This window comes from Danio aesculapii, chromosome 19, assembly GCF_903798145.1.
Source record: "Danio aesculapii chromosome 19, fDanAes4.1, whole genome shotgun sequence".
Classification (NCBI taxonomy): domain Eukaryota; kingdom Metazoa; phylum Chordata; class Actinopteri; order Cypriniformes; family Danionidae; genus Danio; species Danio aesculapii.
In genome coordinates, this window is record NC_079453.1 from 28,460,429 (window position 1) to 28,479,251 (window position 18,823).

At 34.7% G+C, this 18,823-nt stretch overlaps 1 protein-coding gene across 1 annotated transcript in view; it reads right to left on the bottom strand.

Annotated features, from left to right (window-relative positions):
- sh3bp5lb (SH3-binding domain protein 5-like, b) overlaps positions 1–18,823 on the bottom strand; it is a 28,191-nt gene that overhangs the window by 1,762 nt on the left and 7,606 nt on the right. The window contains exons 4-5 of the mRNA XM_056479077.1: positions 11,003–11,164; positions 2,717–2,890 (exon numbers count right to left, since the gene is read on the bottom strand). Of these exons, the coding sequence (XP_056335052.1) occupies positions 2,717–2,890; positions 11,003–11,164 (336 nt within the window). The remainder of the gene's footprint in view (positions 1–2,716; positions 2,891–11,002; positions 11,165–18,823) is intronic.

Genomic DNA, 18,823 nt, shown 5'->3' on the forward strand with positions numbered 1-18,823 from the left:
TGGTAGATTAAAAAAACAAAAACAAAGGATTAGTTAATTTCATACACCAAACTTACTATAGTAAGCATATAAATAGGGTAAGATTGCACCAGCTTATCGTAAGTTTTTGCTTAAACTGCAATGCAAGGTTAGCTAGCTAGTTTGTAACTAAATTTGTTCTAACTTGAGTTGCACCACATGTTCTTTAGGCAGAATATGGTTAGTAGGTTGTAATGGCTCTGTAAAGTATTGTGTATTGGCATCGAATGAGATCAAATTGTTAAGGGCTCTAAAATAATTCTGAACTCATACATGTTGCTTCATGAAACTACAACATAGTCCAATGAAAACGAGTGGGGGACATTACCTTACAGTTTAGAACTTGGAACAGACGACGCACCTGCTTGCATCATAAGCCATGAATTTATCAAGTTGAAGTTATCAAAACATTAAACTTTGAACAATTTTAATAGTCTACATATGAAAGAGAAAAATCGCAGGAAGGAAAAACTCATGAAGTCATAACAAAATTCTCATTTTAATTGATAGCTATACAAAAAGCTACACTCCATGAAAGGAAATAAACCCTTCTTTCACAAACACGAAATGAAAAACTTTTTGAAAAATTCGAAAACGGTGACGCATTTTAGTCATGTGGCGCAGTCATGTGACCAATTCAGGTAACATGGTGGACGACAATGTAAAGCAGATGTTTTGAATCTTGTCTGTTTTGTCAGTTTGTACCTGCTCAGTTGTACATGCTCATTGGTACAGTGTGTACATATGTTGCCTTTCTTCAAACATTTATTGGGAGCTTTTGTTCAGTGGCGGAAGCAAACAATAGTTTGCCACAACATTTCAAAGAAACAGAAAGTAAATAAACACCAGGCATGATGCAGGTAAAAGCATCTTATATCTTATATCAGTATTGATATAAAATATAAGATGTATTGACCGAAAGTTGTCAGTCAATTTTTTTTTAATTATAGTGTGGACATGAAGTGTTTTTAGATGAAAAAGCCAATATCAAATTTATCCGGATTAGTGTAGACTAGCCTAAATTTAGGACTACTAAAACTATTTAGTAATGAGTAGGTCCACACGGAATTCCCACACGCAGAAATCCACAGATTCCCGCAAATTTTAGCCCACCATTGAGTCTACGTATTTACTTGTGTAAATGTGTGTACATTTATATTTATTCAGTTTTTAAATTAATTTCAGTAATAGTGTTTATTTGATTTATTTACAATACAGTTTGAAAAGTAATATTTTCTGTGTATTTTAGTCGATGTATTATATGATAGACTTGCTTTGTTTACCAAATGAGTAGATCTAGATGGATTTGCATAGTAAACATTAAATAAAAAATTTAAAAGGTATTATTGTTTATTTCATAAATTACATTTTTAGTTCCGATACTCCCAAAATCATTCCTCATAAATCTGCAGATTTTTTACAAAATTCTACGCAGAAATAGCAAAAAATGCAGATTCTGTCTGGCCCTAGTAATAACTAAGTTGTAACTTAGTATCCCTTTATGTCACAACTAGACTACATTGCAACATACAAACTGCTGGTGCAACCGGCCCCATGTGAATATCTGATGAATTTTATGGAATAATATTAAGGTATATTTAACTCCCTAATATCGAAATTCTTAATCTATACAAAAATGGTTTGCATGGTTGAGCAATATACATGGCACAGTTTGTATGTCACAAGGACTTCATTTTATTACATACTTTCTCTATTAACTTATTTTGGATCTGTTTTATTGTATTCCTGGAAATGTGTTGCTTTATTCTGTATTACTGATTGTTGATGTTAAGTAATTGTTTATGAAAGTTTTTAACATAAATTTCAGTATAACAAAAGAATTAAGTAACAAATCACAGAACTAAACAAAAAAACAAACATAACAAAAATGCATTATTGTTCTCATGTGAATTAAGTTGTCAGTTGAGTTTAACATTTTAAATCAGGATAAATGATTAAAACAACCCACTTTGTTTTTGGAATGTTGACTGTGTCAAAGTCAGACAGAAAATTGAACAACAAAAAAGATAATAATATTATTAAATGCAGGCCAGAACAATTTCCTAAAAACTAAAATAAATGGTTTGTTTGCAACAAGTTTCTGTTCATACTACTCAAGTTTGTATTTTATAGAGAACTTTGTGCTTTCTTATAGCAGAATCATGTTCTTTCACTTGTTCTATACCTGTACCAGTCTCATTTTGTTCCATTTGTAGCTTTATTCTATATTGTACTACTGACTGCCGATTGCCTTAAGTTTTCAATTTACCACAGCATTCATCAGTCCCAGTAATACAATCATCAGTAATAAAAGAAACCAACACAACAAAACAAAAAGTCCCATTACAGAAGTAAAACTTATTGTTTAGGTGCTGACATAAGGTGAACACTGCTTTGGTTTTCAATTTACTTCACCATTTCAAGTCAACACGAATTGTCCATGGAAGCTATTTCACTTTATAATGCGTTGTATTTCAAAGTCAGACAGCACTACTGAATGAGAAAACAGTCGGACGGAACATTTCCCTTTTAACTTTGTTAAACACTAAAAAACTCAAATGAATAATTTATACGCCACAAGTGAACTTTCTATTCATTTCCCAGCCCACCTCTAGTTTGCATTTCATAAAGCTCTCCATTTTGTTACTTAAATCAATACAGCCATCAGTCCTTGAATACCTTTGTAGCTGATGCATACCTCTAAGATGTGGTTGAACTGCGCCTTGAGCTCAAAATAAGGCTTGGACTTGATAATGACCCTCTTCAGAGCTTTCTGCAAGGTTTGCACGCGCGCTTCTGCTTCTTGACAAAGCTGAGTGACTCGCTGGTGCTCCCTCTCGCTCCTCAAACGCTCTTCCTCCGCCTCGTTCACCTGAAAACAGCATCACGGCAGAGGTCAAATCCATGTAATCAAAGACATGTAATTCAATTCATTCTCGTATCTTTCAGCATTATTCGCGCAAAGATGTGACAGGTCAATATGGCATTAACCCTGCGAGTAATGGAGTGTTCTTTAAGAGCTTGAAGAAATTTTGATTACTCTTACTTTTTTCTTTCTTTCTAAAGGACAGGTAATATTTAGGAATGTCAGAGGTTTAGCACTTCAGTACCATTAGCTGCTTCCATTCAACTATTTTATGCACATTTTAGTGTATTGCGTAAATGGAAAATGGTAGTATGTGCATATTTTTGAAAAAAATGTATATTAAAATGTCACTGCTCAATTGATATGCACATATTCTATGATGAAAATGCATGTATGGAATAAGTTCCATTATACAACAGTTCTGTCTGGCGATATTCTGCAATATCAGAACTCCTACAGCTTCTTGACCCTTCTGTATTACTCCACCCACATAGAGTGACAGCAAATCAATAAATTCACTACAGTTTGACAAATATTGCAGCTGTTGGACAACATAATGTACTTCTGAGGCTTTTTAGGCGAGAATGTAGTTGTTTAGATTTCAACTATGCAGTTTATTTATAAGGACAGTGCCTATTTTAAATATTTACAATTTCTGAGATACAGTATGTCAGCGGCCATGAGCCTGTCATTGAGCAGAGCAAATACAGTTGACACTGTCCATCAACAAAATGTCGACAGAGACTGCATAATAAGCCCATAATAAGGTAATTTTAAACTACAGCTGATCAAAACTCTCTTTTGTATGTTATATTGCTGTATTTATACCATATTAATTGTAGTGTATTGAGCGTGAGGTTACGTTACTTTTTGGTTGACCATCTGTTTGATTCTAATGAGTCTCCTGTTTTTGTAACTGCAGATTAGTTCAGAGATATAAGAAAGAAAGAAAGAAAGAAAGAAAGAAATGCTTCTGTTTGAAATGCATCCGCATCTGTTTACGCTATTCCTAACGCAAACACGGGGTTAATTATTGTGATATCCAGATTGCAACAGAGAAATACTAGGAAATGTCACTAGACTGATGAAATTTCATGCCGTTTATCCTTATAATTTTAAAATGTGAGCAAAATCACGTTTTGTCTTCACTTTAGATATTACGCTAGAGAATCATTCAAACACTAGATCTAAAGTGACGTTGGTGAATTAGTAACGGAAGCTGTTCTGACATCAGCTGCAGATGTGAAGGAATGGCGGAAGAAAGTAGTTCTGCATACAAAACGATTATTAGGCTCTCTGTGTTTGATTTTATTTTTTATATACACGATTATGCTGTTGAACTGTTGTATAAATGCAATATCACACTCATAGCAGTGCTATATGGCTGTATATCGGCATTGGTGAGACACTGAGGCACGCCTCTCACCAGTGCCGATATACAGCCATATCGCACTGCTACGAATGTGATATTGCTCATTTATGGATGTCTAATAAAATTTAAAAATCATGTGATTTTGCCATAAATTATAACACTGGATAAAGCAGTGCACTGTTTACTTGACAATGTTCTTTCTGAAGTTTGTTTTTATCTTTTTTTTCAACGTTCCATTACAGGTCAATGTTTATTTTCCTATATTTTGATGACTAACTCTTCTGCCATAACAAATGATATCACTGGATAAAACCGGCGCACTGTTTACTTGACAATAATGTTTCTGAATTTAGTTATCTTTTTTCAACATTCCATTAAGGGTCATTTTGTTTCTTTTCTTTTATTTTTGATGACTGACTGTTTACTTCAATCAAAAGCCATCACGAGCTGCCTGAACAATCCCATTTCTGTAATATGATATATTTTAAGATGAAACAGGATAGTGTATGAGAAAAATAGCAGGAGAGGATTTCATTTGTAGGTTTATATAAAAACTGAATGGATAGTTAAAAGTGGGCATTACAAACCACACTGGAGACTGGCTTAAACAGGTATTTGGTTACCGTGATGTAGTGAGTAGTATCACTACAAATGTTATTTCAAAGGATGTAATACAAAAGCTATCTGTTTTTGATGACAGATTTCAACGATGGTTTTGTTCTGTGGAATTACATGGAATCATTCAAAATAAGATCAGGAAAATTCTGTTGTATTTTGTTCTGTTTTTCTATTTAATTTTACTTTGTTGTTTTTATGACCATTTAAATAAATGGTTCATTTAAAAACAAGCACTTTTTACCAAGTGTCAATCTTTGTTCACTTTATCTTACTCTGCTGTGTGGAATTTAAAAGAAAGGAAATTATGGAATATGTAATGGTAGGGATTTATTTGCAAATTTGAAACTGTTTCTTTTGATTTTATTGATTAATCAAATTCGATTGGGCGCTGATTTATTAAAAAAACTCAGTGTTTACTCAATTTCTAACTTTGTTCTATTGTTTTTACTTCTATTGCATGCAATAGGTTTCTCTACTCCGTTATTTTTAATTGAATAACCCATTTAAAAACTTTTTGTTTGTATTTTTACTCCATTCCTTGTAATTTGTCTACACTTAAATTATTACTGACTGTTTATAAAATGATTAATAGAAAAATTTAAGCATTGTTTAGCTTATTTGAATCCTTATTTTATTGTTAATCTATACAAAGTGATTTGTTTCTTTTAGGCATGAGATGATTACCGGTTTTAAGGTTTACCACAGTTTGGGAAAAAGTTTTAAAACTGCAAAAAAAAAAAAATTGTTATACAGTTCCTACGGTATATGTAAGTTGTTTTATTGTTTTTTTTATTTTACATGTTTGTTACAAGTATTTTATTTCATTTTTAGGGCAACAGTAACTCCAGCAGAAAAATACGCTCCACATCAAAAGCTCCTGGTCAGCCCACGATTCAGAAAACATTTGAAAAACAAATCGCTTATAAACCAATATTCAGGATGCGATAGAGCTGAACAGTGCGGTGGCCTTTAAAACAAATCTGTGGTTTTGAAACTAATGAAGACAGCAGAAGTCAATGATTTATTTTAATTATTTAGCCTGACATGTTTACAGCTCCAAAATATTTAAAATGTTTCTTAAAATAAAATATATTTTGTGTTTAAGGGGAAAACTTGTTGTTTTCTACCAAGACATTTAAAAATAAGACATTTTAAAGTAGTGATAACAATACTGTGAAAACATATAGTTATCCAAGGTTATCATACAGTCAGAATCTTATACCAGCCCATGCCTGGTTTCTTTACTGTTTTATTCTTTTCATTACTGATTATTTACTTAAATGACTAATTTGAAAACTTACAGCATGGTTACATTATTTGCACTTTGCTCAATGTGATGCCTGTAATACGCTTCAATTCAAAGTATTACTGACTGTTGATTTGAAAAATTAATTCATAAACCTGATTCAGTTTACTTAATTTCTCACTCCGTTTTGTTGTTTTTCATTTCTATTATATGTCATTTGTATCTCGACAACATTATTTTTTAAAAATGTTTTATTTGAAGGTTATTATCTGCTGTTTACTCGAATGTTTGTGAATCTTGACTCTTTGCTCTTTTGTTACTTTATCGCATGTGATTTGTTTCTTTATTCACTTTATTTTTGTTGACTTAAAAGATTCATTTGAAAATTTAAAGAACCATTTATATCATTTGCATTCGGATCTTGTCAATATGTGCGTCCCAAATCGCATACTTATGCACTATTCTACGCTATTTTGTAGAATAGTGTAAATAATGTGTTCACACTGAAAACTCTAAAAATAATACGTGTACATTAAATACATGGATGATGCACTTATTGAACCGGTTAAATGAAGTGTGGAATGTTGGACACTTCACGCACTCAACGACCGCAGGTTTGCTCACGTAGTGGAAGAGCTGGAGCTTTTAGGAGCTCATGTTAGATTACTTTATTTATTTTGGATTGTGAAAGCAAAACTCTCCAACCAGAGTAATTTTACCACCTCCCGATGGTGAATGAGGTTATACTCATGGCAGATATTATTTGGTAGTTTGGTCATTTATTTCACTAATTTGGCAACCGTCAACCGAGTGTGTAAATGCATTACATAGTGCATAAGTGCATGTATAGTGTGCGATTTGGGAAGCAGCTATTGTAATTTCTTTCTGTACTTGTAGATAGAAAATAAAAGTCTCTGTTGACTTGATTAATTCATTACCATGAGAATCATAAAGCAATTTTTACACTATTTACACCACTGGATTATTGTTTTCATTTCTACTGCATGCGATTTGCTCTTTTTATTGACTGTAAATGATTAATTCCAATACTTGAAGCTTACAATCGTCATTCATTCATTTTCCTTCAGCTTAGTCCCTTATTTATCAGGGGTTGCCCCAGCGGAATGAACCATCAACTATTCCAGCATATGTTTTGCACAGCGGATACCCTTCCTGTCACAACCCAGTAAAGCGTAACACTTTTACATTTACACACATGCACTCATACACTGCGGTCAATTTTGTTTATCCAATTCACCTATACTGCATGTCTTTGGACTGTGGGGGAAACCTGAGCATCTGGAAGAAACCCACACGAACACAGGGAGAACATGCAAACTCCACACAGAAATGCCAACTGACGTATTCGGGAGTCAAACCAGCGACCTTCTTACTGTGAGGGGATAGTGCTAATCACTGTGTCACTGCTTACAATCATTAGTATAGTACTACTGTTTTATTCCTTGTATTTATTTCTTGGTTATCACCGAGTGTTATCTTGAATGACTCATTTTTAAACCTGACTCAGTGTTTACTAAATGTGTTCTATTGTTTTAATTGGTTCTAAAGCATGTCATTTGTTCTTTATTTTATTACTGACTGTTCACTTGAATGATTAATTGGGAAAAACATAACCCTGAGGCGATGTTTGGAATAAAGGATTAAGTTTAACAGCACACAAATATTTCAACGGCGTCAACAATCTTTAAAAAAAATCTCTTGGCATGTTGTCGACAACTCAAATGGAAACAAAAAATGTGATATGGTTTTTACATCACAAAGGCGCTGCTTCCTTTTACTGGCAAGGCTTGAATAAAATATAAATGAAGACGTGTAACCTTGATCTTTAAGTGTAGGTGTGCATTCATCAGCGTTATTGATTGCACCCACTGTGACAATCAAAGCCATGCTGCCAATTATAATCCATATTAACCAGCTGTGCACTTTTAAACAGGGCCACGTTTTCATTTAACAATTTAAAGCTGTCATTTTGACTATAAGGGAATTATTTTAGCAGTTAAACCCGTTGTAAACATAAGAGCACTTGTGCTTTGAGTAAATGGGTGGCAGTGCCTATTGCCATAATTATTCAAGAGTAAATGGCAGACCAGGAGCCAGCTATGACGTCACCAAGCTCCAGTTCGAGGTAAGGGGTTTTGCATTCAAAAATAAATTGTGAATATATATGAATGAAAACGATGAATAAATTCATGTCACTGACTCACCGCAGCAGGTGAGTAAAGGAGCTCTACAGGGGGTGCTGGTATGTGTCATATCTACTTATTATAAGCATTGGATAGTTGGACTTGTTTTAATACGTAATGTGAACATTAGGGTGTTAATAAACTATAAAGATGAAGGTTTAGGTTAGCGATTCTGTATTCTATTTGCACAGAAATTAACCTAATTTGGTGCATTTTTCCTCAGGGGATTGGTTTTATTTATTTATTTAACAAAGCAATATCTGGCAGACACTAGCTTTGATTCCATCCACCTAATTTTATGCACATTGTGGAATATCACATAGAAATGCTTAATGGAAATGTATTTACGGAAACACATTTACAGAGTAAATCCCACCATGCGCATCAAATAAGTCAAGCAATTTTCTTTTAACAGATCATGTAATAACACAAATGAAAACAATCTTGCGCTTACAAAAGTCAGTTATGACTGTGTTCATCGTTTCATCTGAGGATTCAGTTGTTTATTATGTTTACACACACACACACGCACACGCACGCACGCACGCACGCACGCACGCACGCACGCACGCACGCACGCACGCACGCACGCACGCACGCACGCACGCACGCACGCACGCACGCACACACACACACACACACACACACACACACCTAACACAGCATATTCCATTTCTCTTTGTGATATTTGGCAGCAGTTGATCATGAAGTGGTGATTTTGTTCTCTTTGATTTATCAAATGGAAATTGTGCTTTATTCACAAATGTTTTATGCAATATTGCAGTTTTGTGCAGAAGTCTAATTTGCATTTTCGGATGGAAACATAACTACTGGAAATTGACTGCACTCAAAAAAAAAAAAAAAAAAAGTGGGCAGGTGAGGAGACAAATGCACTGATCACCATGATACTTTCTGTACAAAACCATCAAACAAGAAAAATCACATCATTTTTTCGTATATCTTACTTTGATTATATACTTTTTATATTATATATATATTACTCAGCTAACATGAAAACGACAGTCAGATTTCCTAGTTCCTGTGAATCGCCCGCCCTCAAGAGGCTTTGATTGGTCAGCTAACATAATTTGCTGTGATTCGCGGATTGGCTCCACATCACGCTCCTACAGCACAAGCTTTTGTGCTGTGCAAACAGTCCAGTCAGAGCAGCTGTTAGCAGCATTAACTGCCTGAAAGAGACAGAAAAATTAAAAGCACACCAAGCACACGGCCTGCTCTCTAAAATAAAATCTGCTGTTGCTATTTCCAAGTTATACAATTTGTTGCTACGCAAAAATATTGACTGACTAAACTGCAGTTGCTTTCTTTTATAGTCCAAGACTTTTTTTGTCCAAACTAAACAATGGCTTTGTGCCAGTGCTTGAGCCATGGTGCACACCAGTTACTTACCTGAAGCGAGATTCTGTACATATTAGATTACACATTTTGTACAGATTCTATTTTGTTTTTTTGCAAGTATTTACTGATTTTGCTCTGAGAGAAACATTGGATTATTCAAAAGACATGCAACTCATTGCCTCAATGTAATCATCTGATATTGCGATCCTTTATTTTTCTGTAATAAATATTGCAATACATATACAGTACATATACACAAGATGGTTTAAATAGCTCTATTAGACTTTTTTCTCGAGTCGAGCAGTATTCAGGTACAGAAATTGAATAATCACACAAAAAAAAAAAAAATTCTTACTTTGTCTCGTTTCTTGTCCAAATATCAAAAAATTCTTGTAGATCAATTAAAAATATTTTGTTATCGCCTTCAGAAGAAATAAGTCAAAATCAGGAGTTTTTCTTTAAACCAAGAAAAATGATCTGCCTATGGGGAAATTAAAATAATCTTATTTTCAATTTAAAATTGAGATATTTGGGCTATAAACAAGGCATAAATAAATACAATTAATCTTTGCTACACCTCCAAACATCATACGTTTTTATGTCCAAACTCTCTAGAAATGCTCAGTCAACGGCCTTAAAGCATATGTAAATGATAAACATTTACTCTTATGGTTAAACTTAGCAGTGGCTCTACAAATCAGATGTGTTCTGTGGCTCCTGGTCAACTATAATTCAGACTCAACATTGCATATATCTTGCTATGTGACTATTGCCAATCTGCACATTGCTGTATTGGTACTGAAACGATATATTTTTCAGCCCTACTATCAGTATCAGCCTTTTTTATTTTATTGCTGATATGCCTGTGCTTTACATTTATCCAATTTCAGTTGTCAATACATTGGTGCCTACCTAGTATGTATGTACAGACAGACAGTAAGAAAGACAGGCCTATATTTTTACCAAACTGTAATGTAGTGAGCAAGATCTATGACAGGGGTGGGCAAACTCGGTCCTGGAGGGCCGGAGTCCTGCACAGTTTAGCTCCAGCTCTGATCAAACACACCTGCTTATAGATAATTAGTGATCTTGGAGACACTGATAAGCATGTTCAGGTGTGTTTGATTAGAGTTGAAGCTAAACTATGCAGGACACCGGCCCTCCAGGACCGAGTTTGCCCACCCCTGATCTATGATGTACTGTATTTAATGAGTTGTATTTGCAGCCTTTATAACTGCACAATTCTTAACAAGCCCCCAAACCTTACTAAACGTTGAAAGCCTGGCTGTGGCCATGAATGCAGAGTCGCTGCGTCATACCTTGGCTGTGGCATGGTTTAGCATCTCCTGCCAGGTAGGGTCCAATGTGTTCCTGTCAGCCAATAAACCTTGCTCGGCCACATAAACCATCTCTCTGGCAGCTGTGTGCATGGAGACGGCCCTCTCGTACCTCAGCGCTGCCTTCTGGGTCTCCTGTTGAGCCTGTGGGTGAGGTCATCCATCATATTTCATGTACAGTAATCAATCAGTCAGCTCTGTAAACATGCAGCCAATCAGGGGAAAGGAAGCTGACCTTACTGAGAGCTATAAAGCGAATGGGGACTGCAAATCTTTCTAAATTTTGCATCAGGTTATTCTGTGTAATAAAACACAAACCTGACCCTCTAGGAGTTTTCCATTGTGTGATCACAGAATTTAACACAAAACCAAGCAATTGCTGAAGATTCCTTTGATATTATGAGCAACTTCAGACATGACTTTAAGGCCACTGTAGCCAGCTTGAAGTAAGTAGAGTGCATTGAATCAATTGTTAAACTTCTAGTTGCTTTAAATATGACTTATAGTAAGAAAGTGAATAAAAAAAACAGCTCAGTTTTACTTAGAGGCTCAAACAGAGCAATATAGCAATATGGTTCAATTGTGATTTAAATGGACACAAATGTAAATCGTTTATTTTTTATGACATTTGTTAGCAAACTAATTGCACAGAATGCTCATAAATGTTATTTATTGCCCTAAATGTCCCAATAATTGTTCTTATTAATAATCATTCTTATTATATTTAAGCACTTTTATGATGAAAGCTCCATCATTTTATTCGTGATGAGAAAAACACAATGCAATGAAGTTGGTTTTAAATACTAGTTGATTAGCAAACAACATCCAGTTGAAGTCAGAATTATTAGCCCCCCTGTTTATTTTTCCCCCAATTTCTATTTAATGGAGAAGATTTTTTTTTCCACACATTTATAAACATAATAGTTTTAATAACTCATTTATAATAACTGATTTATTTTATCTTTGCCATGATGACAATACATAATATTTTATTAGATATTTTTCAACACCTTTCTATACGGCTTAAAGGGATATTTAAAGGCTTAACTAGGTTAATTAGGTTAACTAGGCAGGTTAGGGTACTATAACGATGGTTTGTTCTGTAGACTATCGAAAAATATTTTGCTTAAGGGGGCTATTAATTTTGACCTTAAATTGGTTTTAAAAAAATTTAAAACTGATTTTATTATAGCCAAAATAAAACAAATAAGACTTTCTCCAGAAGAAAAAAATATTATCAGACATACTGTGAAAATGTCCTTGCTCTGTTAAACATAATTTGGGAAATAATTAAAAGAAAAAAGAAAAATCTAACGGGGGCTAATAATTCTGACGTCAACTGTATTTGTGACCCAGGACTAGGGCTGCGCGATTCAGGGAAAGTATGTAATTGCGATTTTTTTTATTTATTTGTATTTTTTATGACAGATATTGTGATTGCGATTTGATTTGCGATTTAATTATGTAGTCAAGCTTCAGCTCATTAATCTGCAAGCCGTGGTAACAATTCTGTGACAGCTCTTAAAAATGACCTGTTTTTGTTTGGTGTCTATGACTTTGAAACCAAAATGCTGTGTTTCTTTGATATCTAATAATGCTTCTGAAGTGGCAGACGCCATCATCCCACTTGTCCGCGCTTTCCTGTTTTCTGCATAGTTCGGTTGCACAATTCTGATTGGGCAAAATGAAAGTGTGCTCACTCAATGGACTCTATGTGCAGCTAGACTTTTGAAGCCAACGATAAACTTCCAGTGAAAGCTTAATGTGACTATTTTCAATTTCACAAGAAAGATATACCCCCGATTTTTCAAAGAAATCAGATCTTAAATGTGACAATTTTGGAATGGAAAGAAGTGAAGGCCTTGGGCTGCCTGGCTGAAAATGAAAAGTCCTTGTGCATATAGCCCATTGGCTAGTAAGCAGGTATTTCATATCGCAGCCTCTTGCAATTAACTAATCGCAACGTTTTAAATTGCGATTTGATTTCGATGAATCCCACAGCCCTACCCAGGACCATAAAAACTAGTCATGAATGTTTTAAAATTCATAATTACACAATCTTAAACCTGAATTAATAAGCTTTCTGTTTAATGGTTTATTAGGGGACGATATTTTCCAAGATACAACTATTTAATAATCTGGAACCTGAGGGTTAAAAAAAGAATCAAAATACTGAGAAAATGAGCATTAAAGTTGTCTAAATGAAGTGCTTAACAATACACATTACTAATCAAAAAAATGTATTTAAGTTTTGAAATATTTTCAATGGGACATTTACAAAATATCTTCATTGGACATAATCTTCTAATTATCTTTGGCATAATAATAAAAAATCTGTCATTTTTGCTCATACATTCATTTTCCTTCGGCTTACTAATGAACCACCAACAATTCAAGCATATGTTTTACGCAGCAGATGCCGTTCCAGCCACAACCCAGTACTGGGAAACACCCATACACTCTTGCATTCACACACATACACTATGGCCAATTTAGTTAATCCAATTCACCTATAGCGCATGTCTTTGGACTGAGGGGGAACCGAAGCACCTGGAGGAAACGCATACCAACACGGGGAGAACATGCAAACACCACACAGAAATGCCAACCTGTCCAGCTGGGACTCAAACCAGCGACCTTCTTACTGCAAGCGACAGTGCTAACCGCTGAGCCACTGTGCCACCCCCTTTACTCATACAATGTTTTTTATTTTGTGTCTACTGCGGTCCAGTGTCACATATGTTAGCATGGTTTTTTCAATTCTAATGGTTTTGCTAATTGAAGAGATTTTATTTATTAGAAGAGAATTTGTAGTTTATTCAGAAAGTCCCTCTTGAGTCATAATTTATTTACTTCATAGGATTAAACACTGTAATTTCTCTTTGTTTTTCTAAGTGTTTCCTTTAAACTACACAACTAAATGTTTCTTGAGGTCTTAAAAAATAAAAAATATATATTGTCATAACCTTTAGAATGAAAAAATGCCACAAAAAACATTATTTTAGGCAGCAAAATATCCTGTAAAATCCTGAAAGGTCACAAACTAAAGCATATGGCATTATGTATGGAATCATACAGTTCTATTTGATTATTATTATTATTAATAATATTATTATTATCATTATTATTATTATTATTATTATATCTTTTTATTTTGCATAATAAAAGAAAACGCAAGATGCCTGACAAAGGCATACAAAGCTGGATTTTAAAACCGTTTAGCCCAAAAGCCTGGCTTGCTGTCAGTGAAAATTGCTGCGCACAGATCAGAACACCCAAACTAATCAATAAAAGTCAGCAACCGAGAATGACAGGCCATATTTCATTGGGATAACTTGTTGGAAATACGGCATCCTCGCCAAGGATGATATCTGAAGTTGGCTACAATCACACACACATTCCAACAAACTTGCTGGAAGATTCTTGAAATATCCTGCTCATGCAACAGCCTACAGGAAGGCTTTGAATAATGTCTGTACGACTGAAGTCAAAACTTTTCGTGTTGTTGATGGTAGGGGTGTGCAATATTTATTGTCTATGATAATAACGTAATTGTTATTTTAACAGTGTGCCAGCTTGGATTATCAGGCATGTCACTCACTTTGCAAAAAAACAAACAAAAGCACATCTTGACAGTCCAAAAGCATTCACTGTGTGATGAAGCCTATTAGAATGCAGACAGAATGCCCCTATAATTCAAGTTATAAAAAAACAAACAATTCAGTTTTAGTTTCTTAAGATTTATAAGACATTATAGTTTACTAATACCATTAATGCAATATTGCAGTATTCCTTAAAGGTTAACAATTATGCAAAAATCACTTTATAATGAGTTTAAACATAGTTGTGTGGCAACAGAATGTGAACATGAATGTTTTACCTACAATTTTTTACAATCACATTTCATAAAAACAGTCTGTAGAAGCACTTCGAATGACATTCTCCCTTTGAACGTCATCAAGCCCCGCCTATTATTGATGATCTCTCCCTCATTAGCATAGACAGCTATGCCCCGTTACGCCCCATTCACAGGGGTGTCAGCGTCAACGCTTCCCATTCACTTTGAATGGTTGATGTCAAGCGTTGTCGAACTGCATTGTAGATCAGTCAGCGCTGCTTCAGTGGCGTTGCTCGAATTGGACTGATCGGCTTCATACTTTGTATGAAATACACACATTTCTACACCAAAGAGAAAAAAATACTAAATTCAAAATACTAAACAATTTTGTAATGTAGTTGATCAAAAGTGCCTTTCAGATGGAGGTTCAGCAGCCTTTGACTACATTTCTTCTCTTTAAAAGGGAAACACTTAGCTAATATGTAGCGTATTCATTTATTGCTCTGTCATTTATTTTCTGTGTAAAATTATTATTTATTTAAATGCCAAAAACTTTTACTTTTTTGTGCTGAATTATTTGGTTATTATGCAGCAATAAATATCACTTTAAAATATAAGGAGTTTTCATGTGATTTACTACACTAGTAGTGTTTTGAAATAATTGAATGCATTATAATCATGATAACCTTGAAACTGTGATTATTCCTCCGATTATAATTGTACAATGAAAATCTGTAATCTCATTTGATTTAAAGCGACAGTCATCAAAACGGCACAATTTGGATGAAAGCCTATAAGGGGCAGTTTCAACGAGTTATTAAAAGTTATTTGTGTGGTATTTTGAGCTAAAACTTTACATACACACTCTAGGGACATAAGATGCTTATTTTATAAGTTGTAAAAAGGGACATAATAGGACCCCTTTAATATTAGCAAATTAGCATGATCACAAATGTGATGCTGATTTTAAAAACTGTAGTAGCAAAACATCTGTGCATCTCATAGCAACATTGCAGTGTTTAATTCCTGAATTAATCAATTTTGGAATTAATGATTTAATGATGACCCTATTCAAATATCCATTCATAAAGTCACTTCCTTTCTAATGATCCTTAATGAATCAGCTGTTCTGAATGGATCATTTGAAAAGATTAATTAAAGTACCGATTATAAAGCTTCCAAAAATCGCATAATACTTCCTGGTCATTAAAATAAAGTATGTTCTATATAGTATAAACCTAGTTATGGCATTCATATATACCACATCTGCCATGTTTTTATAATCACACGTGAGGTTTAACACTTCTATACTCAAATTCATAAATTCTCTCCCAGTTTTCTCATGGGTTAGTAAATTGTTAATTTATGCGCATTTCAGAATTTCGCCAGTAGTAGCAGGTCATTGTGGGATTCTAGATTACTCGCCTACAATGAATTCAGACAAACTTCTCGACTAACATACTGTTTTTCACATACAAGTAGGAAAGTGTGCAATTTTAAATGCAACTGGTGACTTGCACCTACTGGTGATTAGGGCTGCAAAATTCCTGAAGTTTCGAAACTGGAAACTTGGCAATATATGGGTATTAAAGGGAATTAAACTGGGAATTTACACAAATGCAGCTTAGCCAGCAAATAGTGAATGTATTGAGTCTAGACATTACATTCTTTCAAGTAGAGTGGGTCTTGATATAACTTTGGAAAATATATTTTATAAAAAAAGTTCAACTAGAAAATACCAAAGAGTGTGTTAATACTGCTAGCCAGATGGCAGGTAAATAATGTAATTATAACAAAGCACTATTTTCTATCATAAATGTAAGATACAAGTCAAATCTTAAAAACCACAACAGATTTAAGAAAACGCAACTATTTTTATGGTGAGAAAAACTTGATGTAAAACTATTTCAGGTTTTATCTTTATTTTAAACTCTCAAATTATATTTGGTTTTCTTTGATCAAAACAACACACGAGGAAGAGTGGCTGTTTTGTGTGTTTAAATTCATACAGCTGACTCACAAAAAGACCTGAAAATTCCATCCAGTAAGTTTGATTATTGTATACTGTAAGTGAAACCATCAATTGCACTTTTTTCTACATTATGTGCAGATCCAACTTTTGCGTGGTGTATTTATAAGTTATTAAGGGTTATTTTAGGCCATAGTTTAAGCTTAGGTTCATAGGTAGGATTAGGGATAGTATCTAATTGTTATTTGCAATGACTGTGATAAATACATTAAGTAGTATGCAAATTTGAAAAATACACTTAAAGGCCACTTTATTAGGTACAATGTCCAACTACACGTTAACGCAAATTTCTAATCAGCAAATCACGTGGCAGCAACTCAATGCATGTAGGCATGGTCAAGACAATCTCCTGCAGTTCAAACTGAGCATCAGAATGTGGAAGAAAAGTGACTTAAGTGACTTTGAACGTGGTTGGTGCCAGACGGGCTGGTTTGAGTATTTCAGAAACTGCTGATCTACTGGGATTTTCACACACAACCATGTCTAGGGTTTACAGAGAATGGTCCGAAAAAGAGAAAACATCCAGTGAGCGGCAGTTCTGTGGGCGCTAATTCCTTGTTGATGCCAGAGGTCAGAGGAGAACGGCCAGACTGGTTCGAGCAAATAGAAAGGCAACAGTAACTCAAATAACTCGTTACAACGGAGGTATGCAAAAGAGCATCTCTGGACGCACAATGGTTGGATGGGATACAGCAGCAGAAGACCACTCCGGGTGCCACTCCTGTCAGCTAAGAACAGGAAACTGAGGGCAACAATTTGCACCAGCTTACCAAAATTGGACAATAGAAGATTTGAAAAATGTTGCCTGGTCTCGATTTCTGCTACGACATTCTGATGGTGGGGTCAGAATTTGACGTCAACAACATGAAAGCATGGATCTATCCTGCTTTGTATCAACAGTTCAGGCTGCTGGTGGTGAAGTAACGATGTGGGGGATATTTTCTTGGCACACTTTGGGCCCATTAGTATCAATTAAGCATTGTGTCAATGCCACAGCCTACCTGAGTATTGTTGCTGACCATGTCCATCCCTTTATGACCAGTGTACCCATCTTCTGATGGCTACTTCCAGCAGGATAGCGCTTAATGTCATTAAGCATGAATCATGTCAGACTGGTTTCTTGAACATGACAAGGAGTTTAATGTACTCAAATGGCCTGTACAGTCATCAGATGTCAATCCAATAGAGCACCTTTGTGATGTGGTAAAACGAGAGATTGGCATCATGGATGTGCAGCCAACAAATCTGCAGCAACTGCGTGATGCTATCATGTCAATATGGATTAAAATCTCTGAGGTATATTTCCAGTACTTTGTTGACTATGCCACAAAGGATTAAGGCAGTTCTGAAGACAAAAGGGGGCCCAACCCGGTATTAGTAAGGTGAACCTAATAAAGTGGCAGGTGAGTGTATGTACACGACTAAAGTAAAATCCTACTGACTTAAAAGTTAAAAAAAACTGATTTGATAAGCACTGCATTTTTGCATCTCAGCTATTTTGTGCCCATCTTATTTACCATTGTTAAATGACATTATGTACAGTACATATCATTATTATATCACATTATACCCTGCTATTCCTACAATTTATAGCCACTTGTCATTAAAAAAATTAATGATCACCCATTAAAAAGTTTGCATAATTTTCTGAACTAATTTTATATGTACAAAAACCTCTAAACTAGACAACCATAAAAACTGATCCCTAATGAACAGCCACTAGATTTACAGAGCTTGTCTGCACATCCATCCTAAACTTATTTACAGTTTTTCATGATGAAGCTGACCTGAGTTTTAGCACAGCGTTGGTTCAATTGTTTTCAATTACTCTCTACAGCCTCGACTAAACGATTTTCATCAGTTCAATTACATATTCAAAATTGGCTCCAAAATGCTAATGAAAAGTGATGTGCAAATCACATCTTGTGTTATGAGG